At 29.7% G+C, this 24,107-nt stretch overlaps 1 protein-coding gene across 3 annotated transcripts; it reads left to right on the forward strand.

Moving 5' to 3' along the window:
• Positions 1 to 1,134: 1,134 nt before the first annotated feature.
• SPPL4 (SIGNAL PEPTIDE PEPTIDASE-LIKE 4) lies at positions 1,135 to 14,694 on the forward strand. Of its 3 annotated transcripts, XR_016525492.1 has the most exons (15): positions 1,232 to 1,887; positions 2,525 to 2,683; positions 2,835 to 2,946; positions 5,762 to 5,881; positions 5,994 to 6,145; positions 6,246 to 6,428; positions 6,900 to 6,934; positions 8,992 to 9,154; positions 11,125 to 11,178; positions 12,129 to 12,342; positions 13,091 to 13,183; positions 13,282 to 13,424; positions 13,762 to 13,832; positions 14,113 to 14,196; positions 14,310 to 14,694. XR_016525492.1 is itself a non-coding variant. In XM_039020203.2 (14 exons), exons 1-14 carry the CDS (start codon positions 1,750 to 1,752, stop codon positions 14,420 to 14,422), a joined length of 1,620 nt encoding a protein of 539 aa, XP_038876131.1. In that variant the 5' UTR covers positions 1,135 to 1,749; the 3' UTR covers positions 14,423 to 14,694. The 3 variants fall into 3 exon arrangements, 1 of the variants encoding a protein (XP_038876131.1); XM_039020203.2 differs by lacking the exon at positions 12,129 to 12,342 and having other exon boundaries at positions 1,135 to 1,887; XR_016525493.1 differs by lacking the exon at positions 12,129 to 12,342 and having other exon boundaries at positions 13,282 to 13,472.
• Positions 14,695 to 24,107: the final 9,413 nt, after the last annotated feature.

The raw sequence follows: 24,107 nt of genomic DNA on the forward strand, positions 1-24,107 counted from the left end.
TTTAAAGTTGGTTTCAAGTGTTTATCTTAAACCAACTTATTTTATAAAATCATTTTTTCAAAATCTATTTTAAGTGACTACCAAATATTTGATTTTTTTTTTCAAAATAACTTATTTTAGGTGAAATATTTGAAAAATATATTTCAAATGCACACTAAAAGAGACATAAATAATCATTTGCTTTGGCTTTAGAACTATAATTTTCATTAAAACACACACAAGAATACATTACTACAAGAAATAGAAAATTATGAATTTTGGTGATTGTATCAATTTATACATCTAAATTTTGGTGATTGTATAATTAAAACCATACACTAATTAACTGTGTCAATTTAACCACAATTTTGTTTGTAAATGCATAAATCTATATCATCAATTACATACATTAAAATAAATGCTACGTGAGATTTATAATTTTATCAATTAAGTTATCAAACATTCATAACCAAATCAATCTAAATTCGTAAGTTGTCAACATCAATTCCAATAGTTCATTTTATTATACGACATTTGGAGAAGTATACACACGTGTGAAACTTGATATCTTAACGAAGAGTATAAATTGTTTCTCTCATAATAGTTTAAGAACTTAATTGACAAAATTATAATTTTTGTTTGGTGTTTATCTAAACAAAATGTAATGAAAGGTATAAATTGATGTCGTTACAAAATTTTAGGGTTAAACTCAATACAATTAATAAGTAGGTATAAAATCAATATTTTTCAATGTTTTCTTAACAACTTTTTGCATTGAACCAATCCACACCTAACATTGATGTAAGATGGTCAGTTATTTTTTAAGTCAATCACATAATTAGCATGCTTAATTTTGACAAATTTGAAATCCAAACAATTCAATTAATTACACATATATCTATTAATCAAAATGCAATGAGTCAAATAAAAATTAAGAGTGAACTTATCTTACCATTTTTTAAAGCTCAATAATGATATAGTGGAAAAACGGAATCGAATTGACTTACCTTAGTTACTTAATCAATACCGATCTTATCAAATATAAAGTAACCAAAAAAAAAAAACAGTATCAAGTCATTAAGATTAATTTAAAGTTAGGTATAAAACCGAAACAAACGCATAGCTACAAATACAACAATGAGATAGTTATCAAACATTTATTGATGTTTAAAAATTCTCTAAGTAATACTTGAACAATGAGTAGAGCAATTAACAGAGATTAAAGAGAGAGAGATTGAAATTAAATTAAAGTAAAAGGAAAGTTTTTATCCGTATAGAAATCAAATCATGAATGGTGAAAAGGTACAATAATGGAGGTCGTGAGCTCGGAAAAAGGACAATAATGGAGTCAGCTCCACTGCAATTTCTCCACGCTATGGCGACGCGTGTATCGTACGAATAAACAGCAACGGCTATGGATGGATTAAGGATTCATTTCAATAGAGGGAATCGAAAAGTGAAAAAGAGAGAAGCAACAAAGCAGTTCAATTCAACGCTTCTTGTAGACGGCGTTTTCTATTCGTTTTGTTTCGTTTATGGCCGTAACGATGGAGACCCAATAGAAAATCAAAGTGAAGACTGAAGGCTGAAGCGATCTCTCTCTCTCTCTCATCGTCTTTCTTTCCTTCTTCTTTTTGTTGCTTCCTGTGAGCTTCTTTGATAAACTGTAACTTTCTTTCTCTCTCTTTATTAGAAGTTTGATTCTCTTAAAACCCTATTTCTTGCTTCGGATCTTGGAATTGGAATCGGTTTTGGGGTTGTTGGGCCGTGATGACTTCGTGGGGAGATGTGATTACTACGGTGCTTTTGAGTTTGATGCTGAGTCTGAGCCTGGTTTCAGCTGGGGATATAGTTCATCAGGACAGTGTCGCACCTACGCGTCCTGGTTGTGAGAATAATTTCGTTCTGGTTAGAACTTCTTCTTCTTCTCTACTGCGGATTCACACCCCCCACCCCACCCCACTTAATTGGAAGTTTCAATTTGAATTTCTTGTTATTGGTACTTGAACTCTGTGGATTTGATGGTTGGGAAATTTGGGTATTGGCCTATTTGTCTATAAGTAAATTGGACGAACCCATTCAGAGAAAGCGGGGTTAATTGAAGAAATGAAAAGTTGGGAGTTGATGGTCGCGTGGTTTGTTTGTGATTTATGTGTCAGGTTTAGCTTATAGAGGTCCTTCATTCAATTATTCCCTCTCTGTTTCCCTCCGTCTCTCAAAATGTTTTTTATGATTCATTTTTCCTCGTCTCTCAATTATTCCCTCTCTGTCTCTCAAATGTTTTTGATGATTCATTTTTGCTCTTGTCTATTTGGCTACTGATATGATGACAATAAACGAAATAAAATGATGATTGTTGTGCTGTATCTTGTTATATATGTACTGTCTACTGAGAGCTAAAGAGTTAGATAGATTCAATGGATGGAGATTGGAGGTAGAATCGATTTCTTGCTCAAACAGTGATAAGTTTGAGGATTGTACTCAGTTTATACTACAACTGTATGTATGATGATTTCATATTGTAGTTCATTGATTTTATGTTAAGGTGAAAGTTCCTACTTGGGTCAATGGTGTAGAAGCCACTGAATATGTTGGTGTTGGTGCACGATTTGGCCCAACCTTGGAATCAAAGGAGAAACATGCTACCCATACTAGAGTTGCTCTGGCGGATCCTCCTGATTGTTGCAGTATGCCCAAGAATAAGGTAAGATTTTTTTATATCTATTTTCCTTAACTTAGATATTAATAAGAAGTAACATCTTATTGGTTGTTGGTTTTTTGTATTGATGCATATAAAGATATTTATACTTTGAAGCTTCATTGATTTGAAATTGGACTGTTTGGTGTGCTTGTAGCTGGCTGGAGAGGTCATTTTGGTACGTCGTGGAAATTGCAGTTTCACAGATAAGGCAAATATTGCAGAAGGTGCTAATGCTTCAGCCATCCTTATCATTAATAACAGTAAAGGTATCAACATTTCTTTTCCTTATCATTCTTGTTATATTAAACCATTAATGAGAGAATGACCTGAACAAATTATGGATAGATATTTACTGATATCACTCTGCTACAAGACCTTTTGAGATAGCTTCTCTTCTTCTTCTTCTTCTTCTTCTTCTTCTTCTTCTCTCTCTCTCTCTCTCTCTCTCTTTGCAACGATTGTAAGAAGTTGTGGATATCTCTCACAATCGTGTTAGTATTTTTACTATTACAGTACTTCAAAAAAGTTACCTATAATTAATAATTAATTATTATTATTATTTTTATCATCATCATCATCATCATCATCATTATTTAATGAAGTGAACACAACTTTCATTAAGAACAAGAAGTGTAAGAATCCATGATGTGCAGTGGAAGAGGAAACAAAACACAACCCTATAGAACCTATTGGAAACTTCCAAGATATACCCCCAAGGAAGATTAAAGAATGGGAATGCCACAGAACTCACAGGACTTAGATGCTCTCCCCCAAAATAAAAGTGTTAAATCGAACCAACCACTAAATCTGCTCAATGTTTCATCTTAAAAAATCCCATCATTCCCTAACCTGAAAATAATTATAAAGATTTCGATCCAACCATCGGAGAATCTCACCTTTCCCATTCTAGGAAGGATCAAGCAACAACTCACCAAAAAACTCTTTACCTTGCTGAATGAAAGCAGTATGCGTCAAAATCTGGATGTTTTACTAGTCAAATATCAAAGGGCAATGAAGAAATAAGTGCTTTAGATCATCAGAATTCCCTTGACGAATGCACCACTGCAAGGAAATCCAAGCTGATAAGAATTCTTCCCATGAAGTCACAAGATCACTTGCTAATTTGAGCTAATTTGCCTTGGCTTTTTCAGGGCATAAACTTTATCTCACAGGGTAGAGTGACAACCAAAATGGTCTAATGATATCAAAGACTCAAAACAAAAAGGCAAGAAAATGACATAGAAGAATGTAACCTCCAAATTCTAGAATTTTGAAGTAAAGGATTTATGATGCATATTTGAACGAGATCAAGAAGAGAAAGAACTTGTTGAGGCTGTGTATCATTGAATTCCTCTTGCAATTTGAAATAAATGGAGTCATGTGAGGAAGAACTGGGAATGGGGAAGGCATACAGTATATGAATTGAAAGCACCACTACTCTGTAGACCAAAGAAAATTTGGATCCAAAACCTTACCCTTTAAAGTAAAAAATCCAAACAAAGTGTTCATGGTATTTCTTAAGACTGATATTGAGCATGACTCCTTTTTCTTGATTTTATAAAACTCCACCATCTCATCAGTACAGAAACCTTGTCTAAATTCTCTTTACCCTTGTGGAAGCCCTTTGAGAAAATAAAATAGTGGAGGCAACAATCTCTTTGGTCTTGGAAGCTAGTACCTTACAAACAATTTCATGCTGGGTTCCCACATTGTTATTAGAAAACTAATACATGTGAATTAAATTTGTGACAAGATTACCTGTCAATGATAGTGTTGTTGCAAAAGTTCTAAAACACATGCTTCTTGGATCTTATTTGATCACATCCTAACCATATTCTAAGGAAGTCAAAAAGTAAGTCTTGCTCCATCTAAGTTTAAGCCAGAGGTGCCATATGGAAGAAAAGTTTTAGCAAAATTGTATTCCTCAATTCAATAACTTTTCCTTGTTGTGTGAGGAACATCGTGCAGTTCACATTAATTTTTACCAACCAACTGCTATTAAGGGGGTCACTCTACCTAAAAAGGGCACCCAACTAAATTAAAAAAGCCTCTCGTTCACCTTGAAAGGTTTAAACATAGGAAACTTCCTAGATCAAAATAGCAATTGGAAATTAACTCCTTTTGGGACAAGGTGACCGTTGATAAACTTGAACTGGAAAGATAGATAACCTTCCTAGACCATTCATGTGCAACAACTGGCAATTAACTCCTTATTGGGCAAGGTGACTAATAATAAACCTGGTGAGCCAAAGCAAAAGGCATTGGGGCCAGGCCATGGTATGCAAAAACATATTAGACATTGAAAGTGAGAGATTTGTAGGGCTATGATAGAGGAGGTTATGCTTTTCCTCCTTTAGAGAGAGGGGAAATTTTTTGTGGTAGGCTTGTTTCTTTGCGGTTGTTTGGGGCATTTGGTTTGACAGGAATCACAAAATTTTTAAAGGGAGAGAAATTTGTGAAGGAGTTTTGGGTGGTTGTTAGGTTTAATATCTGAGTTTAGCCTTAGTGGCTAAGGTCTTTTTGTAATTATGAGAGAGACCTTATTCTTTTAAACTGTAGCCCTTTTCCTTATTTCTTTGGGTTCCTTTTGTTGTTTTTTCTTTTTTTGGTATGTCTTGTATATTCTTTCATACTTCTCAATGAAAGCTCAGTTTCTTATCAAAGAAAATAATCTTGGTAGGCAGTTCTTACTCTATCTGTGTATAAATGTTTTCTGTTTGTTATCCCAAAGAAAACGGTTTCTCTAAGAGTCCTTATACTTTAGCTAGTTTATTGTAAATTGTATGATTGAAACTATGTCTGTGGCTTGCTCAACATAGGCCTCTTTTCTTTTGTCGTTTTTAGTTTAGATTTTTATTGCAATTGCAAGTTGTTGAATCTTTGGGACCACCATATCACTTCTATAGTCTTTTCAAGTTTCCCAGTCCGTTAAGTTGATGGACTTTATTTTTCGTTATTTATATAACTGATAGGATGGTTCAACTCACTGCCCATTTTGGAAATCAGTTCTTTAATTCTTATAAAAATCTATTAAAGTTCTTTTTTGTTTTTAAAAAAGAGAATTCCTTTTCTTTTGTTCAGAACTTTTCAAGATGGTCTGTGAGGAGAATGAAACTGATGTAACCATAGGCATACCTGCTGTCATGCTCCCTCAAGATGCTGGTGATAGCTTAGAGAAAGATTTGAAGAACAATATCTCAGGTATGTATTTAATTTCGACCTATTTTGTATTGTAGTTAGCAATTCCTTTGAATTTTCCTTCCCCTTCTATTCCATTTTAATTAATTTTAGTGTGAACTTACCGTTATTTCAGTATCTGTGCAACTTTATTCCCCGCTTCGGCCAGTAGTAGATGTTGCAGAAGTATTTTTATGGCTTATGGCTGTTGGTACTGTCTTATTGGCCTCTTATTGGTCTGCATGGACTGCAAGAGAAGTGGCTATCGAGCAAGATAAGCTGTTGAAGGTCCTATAGCTCTTCTCCATATCTATCTATTATTTCACGAGTTTCCCCTTGGGATACTCAGTACTTTCTGAATAGTTGATGGACTTTACTCCATTCGCAGGATGGTTCAGATGAGTTGCTGCAGATGGAAGCAACTGGTTCCAGTGGATACATAGATATTAACACTACAGCTGCAGTTCTCTTTGTCGTGATTGCTTCATGTTTCTTGGTTATGCTCTACAAACTAATGTCATCCTGGTTTCTTGACGTCCTGGTGGTTCTGTTTTGCATTGGTGGTGCAGAGGTTTGCCCATTCTTCTCTTTATTCTGGGTTGTTTAGATAGACAACTTGCTTTGTATCTATAAAAAATTGTCTGTGAAATTTTGTGGATGTTGTGATGTACAAGATTGAATCAATTTATTTTATTCAATAGGAATTGTTTTAAGATCTCAGAATCTTCAGATATTTGATCATTAATTAACAGGTATAAAAGAATTCTTCATAGAAAAAGAAATGATTTTAACAATTAGATATTTCAAAGAGCTCTTTTAATAATTTAATTGTTTGAAAGTTTATTTGGTTGTATTTGTTGAACGTATCTTTTCTTTGTCTCTTCTTCTAAGAGTTTGTATCTTTTGACCTTTAATTCCTTTTCGTTACATCAATGAGAAGTTGTTTTTTGTTTCAAAAAAAAAAAAATATATATTTAAATAAATTTAATATTTCTACCAGTGTGATGAAATTGTACCTCACGATATCTCTGTGCGCTAACAGGGACTACAAACTTGCTTGGTGGCTTTGTTATCATGGTACGTAACTTCCCTCACTTGTCCATGGTTCAATTTTTATAAATGCTTTGCTTAAGGAGGAAGAAGCAAGGAGTATAGGTTCTCTCTCTCCCATTGGCATGCTGTATGTTTTCTGAGCGTTTCTCCTTTAAAATTTTTCCGTGGGTCTAGTCAGCTTACAGATGTAGTGCAGTAGATATTGATCACAATCTAGCTCTGCTATTTATGATTACTTGTTAGGCCCTTTGGTTTAAGATTTAAATGGATGTCCATGGTTATTAGATGTTAGAGAATAAAATAATCTTATTTAGTTCGATGGGAATCCTTGACACTCAAACGTTGTAGTTGTAGGGTCAGACGGGTTGTCCCGTGAGATTACTCACGGGTATGAAAAAAAAAAAAGGTTCTACGGGAATGTTATCAGATATTTGTGTAAACATATCATATTTATATTTGTATTTCATCAAAAAATGATATTTATATTTGTATAATTAGATTACTCTATAAAATGTATGTAATTATTATACTGATAGAACCCAAATATATTGAAAGATAAACTATAATGGAATTACAAGATATACCAAAATTTCAAGGTACTTAAACCCTCCAAATCTTGAGATCACTCTCAAATCCTATACTATTTACCAAAATATTGTCTATCCTTCCCCATCGCCGCTCCCTCTTTTTATAAGCAACAAGTCTAACAAACTCCCTAACTAATTACTAATATATCCTTATAATATCTCAATTAACATACCTACCAGACTCATTAAATAATGAAATAATGTTCAAATAAATAAATACCATTCAAATGATTATATAATTTAATTATGTACTAAAATATAGTTTAATTAATTTTAAGTAACAGTCCAGATGAAATAGTCAATAAATATGTTACATGAACATTTTGTAAAGTTTGTTTCATAAGAGATAAGAGTGTATCTACCACAAAGCAATGCTTTTGTAGACAGTTATGTATGAACCATAATACAATGCTCAAATAGAAATTATGCTCCACAAATAATGTGCAATTTTGTTTTATGATATTAATCTTATAAAACTTAAATAATTATGATATCTTATTAACTAAACGATCAAATTAACTCCATAAAAGAATATAATTTTTTACAATAATAATTAATAGTTAATTGATCATAAATAACCCATAAATAATTATTTACAAACATGAAACCTTACAATCAATTAGTAATATTTATAATTAATTGTTTAAATATATTATTACTTAATGAATTAATATTTTATACTTGATTTCATAATTGATGTTTACGCCTGTCTTGTTTTATCAATTTATTCCCAAAAATATTATTTGATACATTATTTATTGAATTAATTAAAATTAGTTTCAAGTTTCAACAAGTAGATATAAATTAATTGATTACAAATAACTTTAATAAAATAGTTAATTATAATAATTGAATTATGAAAATTTATACTAAATACTAAATATGAAGTAAGAGAATGGGAGCATTAAAAAAACTCACACCTTTTAAAGGGTGTATAAATACCCTCAATCATGGGAACGAGGGATGCATGAGAATAACTTATTCCCATATCCAAACTTGCAACTCTTGCTCCAGAAAAGGGAATCCCTAGCCCTTACCCATTCCCACCCTTGTTCCCCTCTATCCAAACGTCTTGTCCTTGAATGCATCATTTAAAAGTTTCCTCCTTTTTCTCTGCTATTTTTTTCTCCAATACTGTTGATAAATTTAGTATTCAGGGATCTGTAGTCAGCTTCCTCATTCCTCATATCCTTGCTTATGTTTTCTTACAATTTGGCTCAATATTTTGAGTTATATACATACAATTAGCTGGAGAAGTTGTATCTTCACATCTGCGTCAATACTGTCTAGGTAGAAAATTTAATCGCTTCTATAGTATGACCTTGCACCTAACCACTCTCTTAACTGATTACCAATTAATGAAGTGAGGATTGCTGTATTTCTATGGGTATTTGGGAGAAGAAAGGATGGCACTTTGAATTATTTTGAATTTTCCATAATATATATATTTTTAAATTTTTTAGCGGGATGAAACTGATGATATAAGAACTATAGTTTCAGATGGTTTGAACATGCTGCTGAGTCATATATCAAAGTACCCTTCTTTGGAGCCCTGTCCCATCTGACGTTGGCAGTTTCTCCTTTCTGCATAGCGTTTGCTGTTCTTTGGGCTTGTTACCGCAAAAGACCTTTTGCTTGGATAGGCCAAGATATCCTTGTAAGAAATAACTATTTCCAGTCTTCCAATTTGCTTGTTTCGTTGCTTTTCCCTTTGCATCTAAAGTTCTCTTTTAATTCAATCTTTATCTCTCCTCCCTCCCTCCCTGTTCTGGGAGAAGGGGTCAGGATAGTTGTTCCCAAGTTGAGCCTCAAATATTATTCATTACTTTTTTTCCCTTTAAATATATATTTCATTAATACCAGAATAATATTCAATACTCGAGTATTTATTGAGTTGTGATTTGCTCTCTTCTCAACTTGATGTATACATTTTTTACATCTTTCTTGGCATGGATAGGTTGGATATTTTGTCTTCCTTCTTGCTTTTTATTATTGATTCTTTAGTAAAAGAATTGAAGAATGATCTGGTTTAACAGTGCATATCTTCTGAATCGGGACAGCTTGTGGGTTTTCTTTTATAGTGGGAGCTATTTAGGTCGAGTAGGAAATTGAGAATAGTGTTTTTCTGGGAGGATAAGAAAAAGTAGTTCATAATACAAGAGGATAACATTATCAATCATGTCCCAGAAAATACTTGAGAAAAACAAACAGAAGAAAAAACCACACTTCTTTTTGTTATTTATCTACTGAATTTACACTTGGACATGCTATTGAGGGATAGAATCCTACTTCTACCTGCTTAGGACGTTCTTGCTGGTAACAAAGCTAGGGTTGAGGAGTGTGTGTCATTTTTTTTTTTTGGATTTTTGTCAATTTTTGAGGGCCATATTGGAATTTCCTTAGTAATCTCTTTAATGAAACAATCATTTCATAGAAGTAATGACTTGTACAAATAATAAGAAGTTCTCCAAGAGTTTAAAAAACTTTTTAATTACTTTTTTACTAGATTTTCCAGTTGATAGTTTTGAGCACACTCACCTATAAGACCAGTTTTTATTTTTTGACATCATAGTCTCAAAGGAGCAGAGAACCTGCTCTAATTTTCCATAGTTCTCTTATAGAAACTCCTTTCTGTTTCCCCCTATTGTTTTATAAAAACTCCTTTCTAGCCGAATCTTATAAGCATTTTGGCCCAGATTCTTGCAATAAGATAACACATTGAAAAGAAATGTGTTAAAGCGTTGATGTAAAATTAAATTCACCTAACCCTTTTGTATGTCCTCGTAGATTTTTGTATTTTTATCGATAAAAGCTCAGTTTTTTCTAAAAGAAAATTAAACTTACATAATCCATATGTTTAAGCTTTGGGGTTGAGTGATAATTTAACATGGTATCAAAGTAGGACGTTTTGTGTTTAAAATTATTATTATTGTTGTTGTTACTATTATAGAAAAGTTTATTTTCTTAAAAAAATCAATTGTTGATCAAGAAGATGATATTAAAGATCTAAGAATATAAAGTTATCTGCTCATATGCCTCCTTGCACTAACATGTCTGTGGATTGATTCTTCTTCTGGTACTTCTATTTCAGTGTTGTCTCAAGCTGCTTTTTGATCCCAAAGATTTAAATACCTTTAAAAAAGATAGAAATCATGGGTTGGCCTAGTGGTAAAAAGGAGACATAATCTCAATAAATGGCTAAGAGGTTTGAGGGTTCAATCCATGGTGGCCACCTACCTAGAAATTAATTTCCTACGAGTTTTCTTAACACCCAAATAACTTGAGGCGAAAAGTTACAGAATTCTAAGAGAAACTTCTATTAATAATTTAATTGAAAAGGAAAAAAAAAAAAACTGCAAATCCTATGGTTTTAAATAACTTTCTTTCGTGGTGGATGCATAGGAACCTACGTATGACTTGAAACGATTATCTTCTAGGGCATGTGATAGCTCTTTCACTAGCCAAGGTTTTAATTTGGCTACTAAAATATTAAGGACCCACATTAATGTTACACTTCATGTGTATAATTAGTTTGATTTATATCACATTTATAAGACCCGGTCACGTGTTTGATGTGATTTTTTTAAAACTTTGTTGAAATGACTTCCTGTTCCCACTTTTATTCAGGGTATTGCGCTCATAGTAACAGTCCTTCAGATTGTTCGAGTTCCTAATCTCAAGGTAATTTCTACAAAAAGAAATAAAATTGTATTAATTGTTGTCTCCTATAATCAACTTTGAGACCAAGAACAACTTCACATACATCAAATTGAAGTGTCAATATTATGACATATTTCCTAGAAAATGTTTCATAGCTCAACTAAATTTTAACTTGGGATCAGTTTTTGATTATTTTATGCCTAGAAAATCCTTTTATTTTGCTAAATACCTGCGCTAATAGTTGTGGAGATTTTCAAGTTTATTAATTAGTTTGGACTTGTGAAGGTGTATTGCATAGTGTAGTTGATAAGTTTCTAATTGAAAGTCTCTAACAAGCAAATTACATCTATTTTGTAATGAATATTTTATTGAACTATTGTAAAAAAAAAAATGACGTAATTCTACAATATTATACACTAGTACAAAATAGATAAAAGAAGGAAATGTAATGTCATGCATGCATACGAGCACATATGCTCCTAATGTAGTGCTCTGTCCTCCACCTTGCTTTATGTGTGCTATGGCAGTGAAGTCTGGCACTCAGCATAGATAATGGTTATGTGAAGGTATATTGTATAGTGTAGTTGTTGGGTGTCGGATTTTTTGGTCTGGTCGGGGAACTCGTCTCTTTCTCCTTTGGTTTCTGTCGGTCTTTGTCTAATAGGGAAACAATGGAGGTGGCTTCTCTTCTTTCCTTGATTGAGGGTTTTGACTTTAGGCTTGGGAGAAAGGACGTTCAAGTGTGGAGTCCTTCCCCTACGGAGGGCTTCTCTTGTAAGTCTTTCTTTAGGTTTTTACTGGACCCCTCTCCTGGTGCTGAGTCGGTCTTTGATGCTTTGTGGAGGATTAAGATTCCAAACAAAATCAAGTTTTTTTCTTGACAAGTTTTGTGCGGGCGTGTGAGCACGATGGATAAGCTTATGAGAAAGTTGTCTTCACTAATGGGCTTGTGGTGTTATATCCTTTGTCAGAAGGCGGAGGAAAATCTAGATCAACTTGTTTGGGAGTGTCAGTTTGCTAGATCAGTGTGGAATGAATTCTTTCAGGAGTTTGATTTCGCACTTGCTCGTCAGAGGGATATTCGGTTGATGATCGGGGAGTTCCTCCTCCATCCGCCTTCCAAAGAAAAAAGTCGCTTTCTTAGGCTTCTGGGGGCGTGCGTTACTGTGGGATCTTTGGTCATTGGTGAGGTTTCATGTTTCTCTTTGGGTTTCTTCAAATACTTTTTATAATTATTCCCTATGTAATATTTTACTTAGTTGGAAACCCTTTCTCTAGGAGTTTTGTGGGCTTGTTTTTTTTTTATGCCTTTGTATTTCATTTTTTTTTCCTCGATAAAAATAGTTGTTTCTATAAAAAAAAAAAAGAAAAAAAAGTAAAAAAAGAAAAAAGGATAATGGTTATGTGAAATGTTCGGATCATATAGTCACTGCAGATAATAGCAAATGTTCATATATAAAACTAAGAAAAATAAAAAGTTATTTGATCTTTTATAACCAAAAAGAAAAAGAAAGCTACAAGTGATATTATTGTCTTGAGAGGTTCCATTCCCTGCAACAGTTGGCTGTCAAATTCAAACTTATAGATTATATTGCTAGTAGTAAACCGTTGTGTCTACATTGAACAATGTTGTAGAAAATTCCATTATAGACTGATTTTTGGCATACGAGCACAAAATTGGAAATTGTACAAGAAAATGAACACTGGATAGACATTGTAGGATGGTTATAATTGAAAACTTCAATTTTATTTTTTTTTAGATAAGAAACATTTCATTGAATAAATGAAATAAAAGAAGATACCCCTTGACACCTAAAGGTGATTACAACATGGATTTCCAAATGGAAGCTAAATAAGAAAGACTGTAATGTTTAAAAGGTTGCTTAGATTTGCACCAATACAACGTAGTATTCAATTTGTTTTCTGTCATCAGGTTGGGACGGTTCTCCTCAGCTGTGCGTTTTTGTATGACATTTTTTGGGTATTTGTATCGAAATGGTGGTTCCATGAGAGTGTTATGATAGTGGTGAGTTGTTTGTTAAAGCCATCCCCATTCTTCATTGTTCTTCATAGTCAATGCTGTTTGTTTCTGTTGAGACCTTATCTTATTTTTGGGAATTCCAGGTTGCTCGAGGCGATAAGAGTGGAGAAGATGGTATACCCATGCTGCTAAAGATTCCACGGATGTTTGATCCTTGGGGAGGGTACAGCATTATTGGTTTTGGTGATATTATCTTGCCAGGACTTTTAGTCGCATTTTCACTAAGGTGAAAGCTACAAGTGCAACATTTTTTTTTCCAGCTTTTAGGATTCAAGTAAGTTTGACTTCAGTGGGTCAATATCAAACTGGTCGAACCGTGCAACTCAATAGTCGCATCCTCAATTTATTATCAAAATATATGCACGCTCTCTCTCTCTCTCTCACTCTCGGATGAGTAAATTAGCCAACACATTGTCATCAGAAACTGTTGTAGCATTCTAATAATTCCTGGCAAGAATACCATTGCATACGAAAATTTCTGCAAGTTCTTTGAATTGAAATGCAAGAGTTCCTAAAAGTTAATCGTCCATGGAACTAAATGGTGGATTGCCTAATTTGTGCAGGTATGATTGGCTTGCAAAGAAGAAACTCCGAGCAGGTTACTTCGTTTGGGCAATGACTGCTTATGGCACAGGTATGTTAAACACTACCTATGTAAGATAAACTCCAAATAGGTTGCTTCTTTTTGTCTCTTATCTTAAAAAACTCTAGTCCTTTTTTGTAACATATTTTTTTCTTTCTTTTCAATTTTCTTTTTTTTTTTTGTTTCTGAATCCTTTAGGGGCTATATGTTTCTTTCGTTGCCCATTTTTATTTTCGTATAGTTTCAACAGGACAGAACAAAAAACTGGGACTAAACATTCAAAAGTTGATATTCTCAATCTGAAATTGTCTTTGTTCATTTTGCATTTTAGGCCTACTCATCACTTATGTAGCTTTGAATCTAATGGATGGACATGGCCAACCAGCTTTGTTATACATTGTTCCATTCACCCTCGGTAAGTACCATGGTTCTATTACCCAATCCGCCATCCTACCAACGAATTGGCCCTTCTATGATAAATTGGAAAGTAAAGAGGAATTTTAAGAAAAATTCTTGATTTCATTGTAGGCACATTTTTGACACTGGGAAAGCAAAGAAGGGATCTTAAGATTCTTTGGACAAGAGGAGAACCAGAAAGGCCTTGTCCACACATCCAACTCCAACCTTCCTCTCAACATTAAATGAACAGTAAGTAACTTTGCATCATAACCAACACCTGTTGTAATACCACTGTTATTAGGAGCACAAAGAACTTAGAGAACTCTTCTTACTTTTTACCTTTCTTAGGCTGTAGATGACTTCCTTGTGTAATTGATAAAGCTTCCCCCCTCCTTACAAACTACCAATACTTAACACAGAAAGAACACTCTTGTTTTCGAACTGCTGTCTTTGCAGTTCTGTTACTTGTGTTAATGTGATGTTTACTACTGAGAATCTAAGATTTTTGGAAAAAGGTGACTAAGGACCCTTTAGATTGACTAGAAGAAAAAAAATATTTTTTAAAAGAATCATTTTTATTTAAACTCTTTTGATAAAAACTATTTCAAATCAACTTTGAAAGTGGTTCAAAAGCTATTTTGAGTGGTTGTCAAACAAATTAATTTATTCTCCAAAATGACTCATTTTCATAATTAAACATTCCACCTAATTATCCTAAGATGGTTATCTTTGAAAAATCTAAAGCTATAATTAATTTTCCAATTTAATTAACTGTTTTGTAGTTACCTTGAAATTCTGTAAGTTGTAACCTCTTTTTCGAAGTTGATTAGGGCCTGTCTGTGTAACACCAACTAAGAGATTATATGTTTGAATAATTGAATGAAAATAAATAAAATTTGATGTCTCTAAAGTATCATAACTTTAGGTAGACACAAACTTTTTTGTTTTTAGAAAGAAAGGGAAAATAGATTCTAACATACAACGTGCAATTTTAATCTTATGGCTTATTTGGTTCATGGGAATAAGAGGTGAGAATGAGAAAAGATATTCTATCGCTATATTAAGTACAAGTTTTAATCTTGGGAATGAAAATATCTTATTTTAAGGCATTTTATATTTTCATCCACGAAGGTTTTTTATAATCACCCAAATTGATCGGTTTTCTTTCTCTCTTACTTTTTATCTTTCCATTTTATTTGTATTTCTTCTTTGTTGATATTGATTAATTTATTTAATTTTTATAAAAATATTTAAATTAAATTTATAATTGATATATATAATTAATTTTATTAATAATAATGCTGATTTAATAATTTATTCTATTATTATGAATTAATATGAAAATTCACAATTTTATAAAAAAAATATGAATAACCATAATTATATTTGCTTAAATCCTTTTTATTGGTAATATCTATTAACATAATAAATTATTTATTTAAATTATTAATTAGTCTTAAAAAAATATTAATTAATTAACTAATGAAAAAATAAGTGATTTTTTTTTTTTTTTCAATTAAACAATGTACACTTGTACTTTTAGTTTTAATCTATAATCATAGTTAATTTTTTAAAAATTAAAAACATTGTTTGATGATTTAAAATCAATTAATTTATATCAACTTGTTTTGTATATATATAAGGCTTATAATTGATATTAAACAATTAATTAATTAACTCTTCAATTAACAAAACTACAGAAAAAAAAGAAAAAGATATTTAAATTAATTACTAATATTTTTTAATAAAAATTGATAATATAAATGTGCAATATAAAAAATTTAATTGATAATAAATATATTAAACGGGAGGGTGAGTGGGTAAATCTAGTTAAATTTTAATGGCTTAAAATTGATTTTATAACTTAATGTAATACAAATAAATTAACAAATAAAAATTATTATTGAAATTAATTTTTATTAATTTTATACTTTATAATTGCATAAAAAAAAGTACAACACATTCCTATTTTCATATATAACAAACACAGTCATATTTGATTTCAGATATCTTATTTTTAGATATTTTATTCTCAGACATCATTTATTCTATCTACGAAACTTTAATCCAACCATCCCTTAATGAAAAGTTCCAACGGCATAGGAGATTGATAACCTTTGAAAAAGTAGGCATGATATAAAATGTGAAATAATGGTCCTCCATAATTTGAAAAAGTAAAAAAGAGATCGGAAAAAGTAACTTTTTAAAAAAAGTTTAGTCTTGAAAGTGAAAAAAAAAAATTAGGTTACAAATAATAATTTCTGGAATTGAGTAAATTTCAATAGTAAACTCTGTTAAAGTCGGTGGAGTTGAATTATTTAATATCGATTTATGAAGTTAGTGGACCAAATACATTTTAAAGGTATTTATATAGTGATCCAAAAAGGGATTGGAAACAAATTATTTAATGGAAAAAATCTATTTTATATTTTCACTGGCTCTTAATATGATTTGATAGTAAGTCTTAGAATTTGAAAACATTCGGGATTAAAAAGAAAACTCAAAATTTAAAAGATCATTTTTCCAAGATAGAATTATTTCACATTCTTGAGTAGTTCATTGATCCTTCATTCGTTGATTTAGGGTCGGTTTGGATTGACTTAAAAAAAATATTTTTCAAATAATTCATTTTCATTTAAACACTTTTGATAAAGACTGATTAAAATATACTTGAAAAGTTATTTTGAGTTGTTACAATTTTTTTCAAAATGATTTTTTTTTAAAGAAAAAATAAACACTTGAAAATGTATTCCAAACACATGGTTAATATTTAATTTTATATTTTTAAATATAAATTTTACATCATTAAAAAATGATTTTGAATTATTAAAAAAATACGTTTCATAGTGATTTTCAAAATATCAAAATTAATTTTAATAATTTCATAATTACTTCCAAATATGCCAAAGGAACATGAAAATTATTTCTTAAAATCTACATCCCTCAAAACTTTTCAATTCATTAAGCCTTATGCATATGTAAGTAAAACTTTTCGTAATTACTCATCCTTTTTTAGATATGACTAATTGTTCATTCAAATTATAATAGTCAATGTTGTGAGATTGACATTTGAAGAAATCTACATATGTATAAGAATTTATGTTTTGACGATTTTCAATCTAATAAAGGTTCTAAATCAATTCACTTGTAACAATTTATTAAATGTTTTGCATGATAATTTTCAAACTAAATCTCAAGGAAGGTGTAAATTGATATACTTATGAAAGTTCATGATTTAAATTGATGCAATCATTAATTTGGGGTTTGAGAATTTAAATCGATATAATTATTAATTTAGAATTTAAATTGATACAATCTTCAAAGTTTAAGGGTATATATTGATATTTGTCGAATTATTTATTATATTATCAATAATTACTTTTCAATTAAATTTCACGTACATATTGGCTTCTAAATTCTCATCTTTCTAAAAATCTCATACTTTCTCTAACCATTTACAAATCTCAAATTTATCCTTCCATATTTATACACTTTTTCACGTCTATACACATGAAATTTTGATTAATCATTCTTCTTAAACTTTTATAAAATAATTTGGATTAAACAATTTAAATCATATAAAATTTTTAAGTTATTTCTTATAATATTATTGTTACAAAAATCTAGAACATGCATGCACCCAACGAAATAACAATGGTCAATTTATTTAAAGGAAAAGAAGGTGACCTACACCTTGATGCTTTAAATAAGAGAGTGAAAGTGTTACAAACTTAGGAGTTTGAGAGTAGAGAATGAACTTACTCCCATTGTAGTCATAATGATATATATTTTTAGGATCATAACTATGCATATTGACCTATGTTGTTCAAAACGAAGTTTGGAGTCGAATCAAGCTAACCTTCCAACCCAATTAGGCGAAGACACACATTACGCTGGGGTAGCCATGGTCGAGGTCAAGAACGAGGGTTTGAGCCTTCTCCAAGCCTATTGGAATCTCTGGGTTTGGTTTTGGCCCCTATCTTTCACTAATGTTGATTATGTCATTTGGTCCGAAATTACCTATAACAAATATATTTAAACAAAAAGGTTTAACATCAATATATTTTAATAAAAAGTTCAAGAAAATACAATATTAAAAAGGAGAAACTCCCACTAGGTTAATTGAGATGGTATTGAGTGAAGTGAAAATGTATGAAATAATGATGATAATATATATATATATATTAAAATTCGAAGGGTAAAATAAATATTTTGAAAGCTTATAGACGAAAATTGAATAAAGATAAAATTTAGTGACCAAAATGAAAGTTAACCATTTTTTTTAATTTATGTTTTAAGAATTACAAATATGACGTATAAAAGAAGGATGAATTACAAATATGATACATACACACAACTAAATTTGCACTCCCAATATTTCATTGGTGGTTTGATGAATGTTGAGATGTGATGTATTAGGGATAGTGTAGGATACAAAGTTAATACTATACCAGGCAGCATATTAATCATACTAAATATCATAATTTGTTACTGGTTGAGTCTACACTGTCATTATTGTATTTGATTGATATTTGATATAATCATATTAAGTCTCGTGTCTTATTAACTTTTTTTCCCTCTATATGTGTTATATCTAGTCGACCTCAACAAAATTGACTAGATTATATCTTTTGCAATTTTTTTATTAATGGAATTTCAACCACAACAAACAACATTAATCATTTTGTAGAATTTCAAACGCAAATTAAACTAAATCTAGAAAATTGATTAAAGGAAGATAATGAATAGTTTTAGCCAAAATTGAAAGACTTATCAAGTTTTGGATAAAAGTCATTTTGTGGGGCCAATTTGGAATAATATTAAGATAGTGGGTCACCAAAAAAATAAAAAGTGGGAGACCCATATTATCAAAACTTCAACTACTCTATATTAATTTATTGTGGATTATTGTATTTAACCAAACTTCAACTTCCCAACCATATATTACTTTCCAAAGTTTCCCTCTTTTTCTTTTTTCTTATCTAATTGTTATTTGTGTATTTTCCCAAACTTGGTATTATACATAAGTTAAATTAGGAGTAAGTCTATGAACACTTCAATTTTTGTAGTCTATGAAATTTAAAAAAATATCCAATAATCTCCGAGTTTTCAATTTTATATCTAATAGGTCATTATACATACTTAAAATTTTCAAATATTAATGAATCAATTAGATATAAATTTAATTTTATATCACGTGGAACTATAAATTTTCAAATGTGAGTCTAAGTAATTTTTTAATTGTACAAAAATATCGAATAGGTTGAAGACATATTAGATACACAATTAACGGGTTATCCCCCATTTGATAACTATTTGGTTTTTTGTTTTTCAAAATTAAACTTATAAACATTACTTGTGCTTGTAAATGTCTATGTTTTGCTATCCTTATTCTACTAATATTTTTAAACCAAGTCAGGTTGTGAAAACTAATATATATATAATTTTTGTTTTATAATTTAACTAGGAATTCAAATGTTTCTTTTAAAAAAATAAAAATCATAAGTGGAAAATTGGATAAAAACAAACATAAATATCAAAAACTTAAAACTAAAATCGAAATCATTATTCAACAATAGCTTAGAGACTCATTAACCAGAAAATTAAAATTTGGGTAATTTATTGAAAAATCAGGATTAAAATTTGTGATTTAATTATATGATACGATCGTTATTCATTTTTTTTATAAATACTTAAATACTATTTAAATTTGGATAATTGTTTTAAATGATAAATCTATTAAAAATATTTTTAAATATAGTGAAAGAAAAGTTATAGGCAATATTTTGAACGGTAAGGAAGAAACTAGAAGAAATAAACATTTAAAATAAGAGAGCAAAAATTCAAATCTTTCTTAGAAAAAAAAAAAATTAAAACAAACCTATATCTAAAAAATAATAAACAAATAACATTTCTGATTATTGTTTTATAAAAAAAACAATAAAAGTATATTTGGAGTGATTCTAACATGGTTAAAATTACTTTTAGCATGTTTAAAAATTATTTCGAAATACTACCTTAATCACTCAAAATCAATTCAATATTTAATTCTATATTTTTAAACGTATTTTTCATATTGTTACAATTAATTTATATGATTTGAAAAATATTTTTCAAATAATTCTAAAAATGACAAGAGTAATTTTAACTATTTCGAAATCACTCTAAAAAATACCAATAATAAAAAAACTTCAAAGCTCAACCTTTCTCTCTATCAATTGACATAGTTAAACAAATCGCCAACGTTGTTATATAGTTGTTATTTTCGTTATCTTTTAGCAAATCTATGACTTGTTTATTTATTTTATTGTCTATGTTTATGATATTAAAAAAAGAGAAATTTTCACCGATAGAAAAAATGTTAAACTATTTACAGAAATAATAATAAGAAAAAACCGATAGATATTGATAAATTTCTATCGGCATCTATCGATGATAGACTTCTATGAATTTTTATCATTGATAGACATTAATAGACTTCTATCAATCTCTATTAACTCCTATCAAAGAAAATTAAAATTTTAGTGTAAATAGTATCTTTTATTTTTCTATTTTTAAAAATCTCCTATAAAAAAAAAGATATAGAGACCTTACATGGAGTAAGACACTTAAAAAATAATGAACTAAAATAAAAGAAAAAGGAAAAAAAAGCCACTAACCAACTAACTATGGGAAAATTTAATAGCCGACTAGAACCAACATCCAAACTCAAATCCTCCACATGACAATGTTCAATTATTCAAACCAAATTTAATTTTGAGATAGCTACCCAAATTTGTTTAGAGATGTTCATTTTTTTCGCATAGATCTCACTGTCTCCATTTAGGTGGAAAATGGAAGCGATTAGAAAAAGATTTTCGGAAGCGGGGATGAGAAATGTATTCTTTGTCTTCGGTATATTATCACTCCATTTCATCTATGTTTGTTTATTTATTTTTAATTTATTATCACATGTATTTCTATTTATTTTAGGGTTTGTTTTCAAATATAGAAAAACTAATCAATTTATTTATCAAGATAGTAAAATATCTTTGTCTATCCGAAATAGACAATGATAGACACTGATACATATCTATCACTAACATTTATAGATACCTATCAGTGTCTAATATTGATAGACAATGACATTTTGTTATATTTAAAAATATTTTCAATAATTTTGTTATTTAAAACAATTATCCTTTATTTTAATTGATTTTAACTAAATATGTCATAATTTTTCTCTTGGAAGGTGAGAAATTCTCAAACTAATTCTCGTGGAATTAAATATGAAATTTCGCAAAGATGGAAGATAAAATGGAGAGCAGAATAGAGAAGAAGTCTTCGTGACTCTACCCCACCTTGTGAACATAGGTAAAAATATTTGAAATTACCTATTAAAAAAGTAGAAAAAAAATATATTTTTTATCCTTAGGTTTTGGGTTTAGTTTCTATTTAGTCCTTAGATTTCAAAATATTACGCATTTTATCCTTAAGTTTTGAGTTTGGTTTCAATTTAGTCATTAGGTTTCAAAATGCTACAATTTTATCCTTAACTTTTAAGTTTTGCTTCAATTTAATTCTTATATTTTAAGATTTACACTTTTAGCTTCAAATTTTCACTAAATATCCACTTCATGTCTTTAAAGTTAATTTATGTTAATAAATTAAAAATCGTTAAAAGAATTATATCTAATTTTCATTTTCTTTTATCACTTTTAAAATTAAATTTAAAATTTTATAATTAATTAATAAAAATTAAACATCAATGATAGACAATGAGTATTTAATAAAAATTGAGATTAAAAATGAAAACTCTTGAAACCCATAAACCAAATTGAAACAAAATTTAAATCTCAATAGTAAAATTGTACATTTCGAAACTTAGGGATTAAGTTAATATTTAACACTCCTCGAATATAGGACCTCTTTGTACCACAATTCTTATACCATCTTAAATAAAAAATTCATCTAAAAACTTAAATTAGTGAGTAAAAGTAAATTTAATTATAATATTTAACCAGTGTTATTAAAAAAAAAAAAAAAAAATAGTTGCCATAACGATTGCAATTAATATGATTATTATTTCCATGATGATTAATACAAAAACAAAAGAAAATTTATTATTCTTTTTTATTCCACCATGTAGCCATCATGCCTAATTAATATGTTAAAAAAAAAACATAAATATTTTCTCTCTTCCCATATATGAAATTTATGATGCTCTTGGTCTGAATATTTTAATTATTAAGAATCTTATATTGATTAATGAAATATTTGACAAATCCTTTTCAACTCACTTTTTAAGAAAAGAAGATACTTTATTGAAGGGACATATGTATATATATATATATATGAGAAACATACATCAAATTTGAGCAACAACGTCATACATGGTAACAGATAGAAAAGTAGGCCAATTTTAGAACAATAGTGGTTGTATCATAATTAGGAAATAAATTAGATTATGTCAACCATAAAGTCACCCTCCTCCCATTTTAATTTGTTCTTATTAGAGACTCTAGAGATTCGTCGAAAATAATATTAATCGTAAAGCATCGAATTCACTTAGAGAGGATCGATAACAAGATTTTCTTTGTAAAAGGTAAATAATAGAGTGGGTAAAAGACAAAAATATATAGAGATTTTACAAAAAGAAGAAAAAAATACTTAGGTGTTGGCTGGGTTGCACAAAGATACCCTACTTAGTTGCCCAATTAAAATTTGTCGATGTCATAAAGATGTTTTAAATGATTTTTTTTTTAATTATGTAATAAAAGAGAGTTGTATAGTAGATAGGTGCAGCTTAGGGATGCACTTAATTATTGTTCACTTTGAATGTAGTGCTAGTGAAGGAAGATATATGATTTGTAGTTTTGTTGTGAGAGTGTCATAGAAGTCTTGATAGGGATGATAATCAGTTCGGTTTTGTCGGTTTTGAGGCCAACCAAGAACTAAACTAAACCAACTGGTTCTACAAAGAATTGATCCAAACCAATATCCAATAAAGAACAAAACCATTGGATCGATTTTATTTGGATCGGTTTATTATCGGTTTGGTTCACGGTTTTGAATTTTTTTTTTTATTTACCATTTTTTTTGTTTTAATTGGTCTTTTTTGCTAATTTAAAATTAAATTTTGTTTTTTTTGTTTTTTTTTTTTAAATTGAAATTTGCTATCTTTGTTTTTTTCTTCTGGGCGCTTTTCTATATAGAAAAATATACCATCCATAATAATTGATATTTTTCTAAACAATAAATATACATGCACAATAATAATTAAACTACTAAAAGATAGTTTTCTTTTAACGGTATATATATACCATTGGATTGATTCGATTTTGATTGGTTTTTCTAATAAAAAAACCAATCCGAACCAATACTTTTTGGTTTTCTCCAAATACAAATCAATATATCCAATTTTATATATATAAAAAAACCAAATGAAGGCATTAAATCAGTTTGGATTGATTTGGTTTTTCGGTTTTTGGTCAACTTGATATATATGATTAGAATCATTTATACTGTATTAAAGCTGCAAAGTAAGACAAATGAAAAGGCTTATACTATTATTAAGCTTGTTGAATATTTTATACATAAGCCAGAGAGAGTGGGTGAAATAATATTAATACTTTCCTAGTTTACAAATGTTATAGGCTAAAATTGTATTAACCAATTTCCAATTATTGAAGAAATAGGAGTTTTTTGAATGCTCCCTTTGATTTGTATCCACTCAAATTGATTTTAGGCTTAGTTTATATTAATTTACTGCATCTTTTTAGGTTATCTAAATAAAATAAGTAGTTTGTATCTACAGTATTTAGAAAATCAATTTTGAGGACAATACCACACCTTTACAGTTTTATAGTTATTTCATTTGATTGATATTGTGGTGAAAATACGTGTATATCTTTATATTATTCTTGTATATGTTGTGTATATTATTTG

Source organism: Benincasa hispida, chromosome 12 (genome assembly GCF_027475165.1).
Source record: "Benincasa hispida cultivar pf3 chromosome 12, pf3_genome.v1.1, whole genome shotgun sequence".
Classification (NCBI taxonomy): Eukaryota; Viridiplantae; Streptophyta; class Magnoliopsida; order Cucurbitales; family Cucurbitaceae; genus Benincasa; species Benincasa hispida.

What these genes read in the sequence shown, in the direction of transcription:
- SPPL4 (XM_039020203.2), top strand. Translation starts at nt 1,750, where the DNA reads ATGACTTCGTGGGGAGATGTGATTACTACGGTGCTTTTGAGTTTGATG. An exon ending in AGCAAGATAAGCTGTTGAAG is followed by an intron (nt 6,146 to 6,245) that starts GTCCTATAGCTC and finishes CTCCATTCGCAG; the next exon opens with GATGGTTCAGATGAGTTGCT. An exon ending in ATGAGAGTGTTATGATAGTG is followed by an intron (nt 13,184 to 13,281) that starts GTGAGTTGTTTG and finishes TGGGAATTCCAG; the next exon opens with GTTGCTCGAGGCGATAAGAG.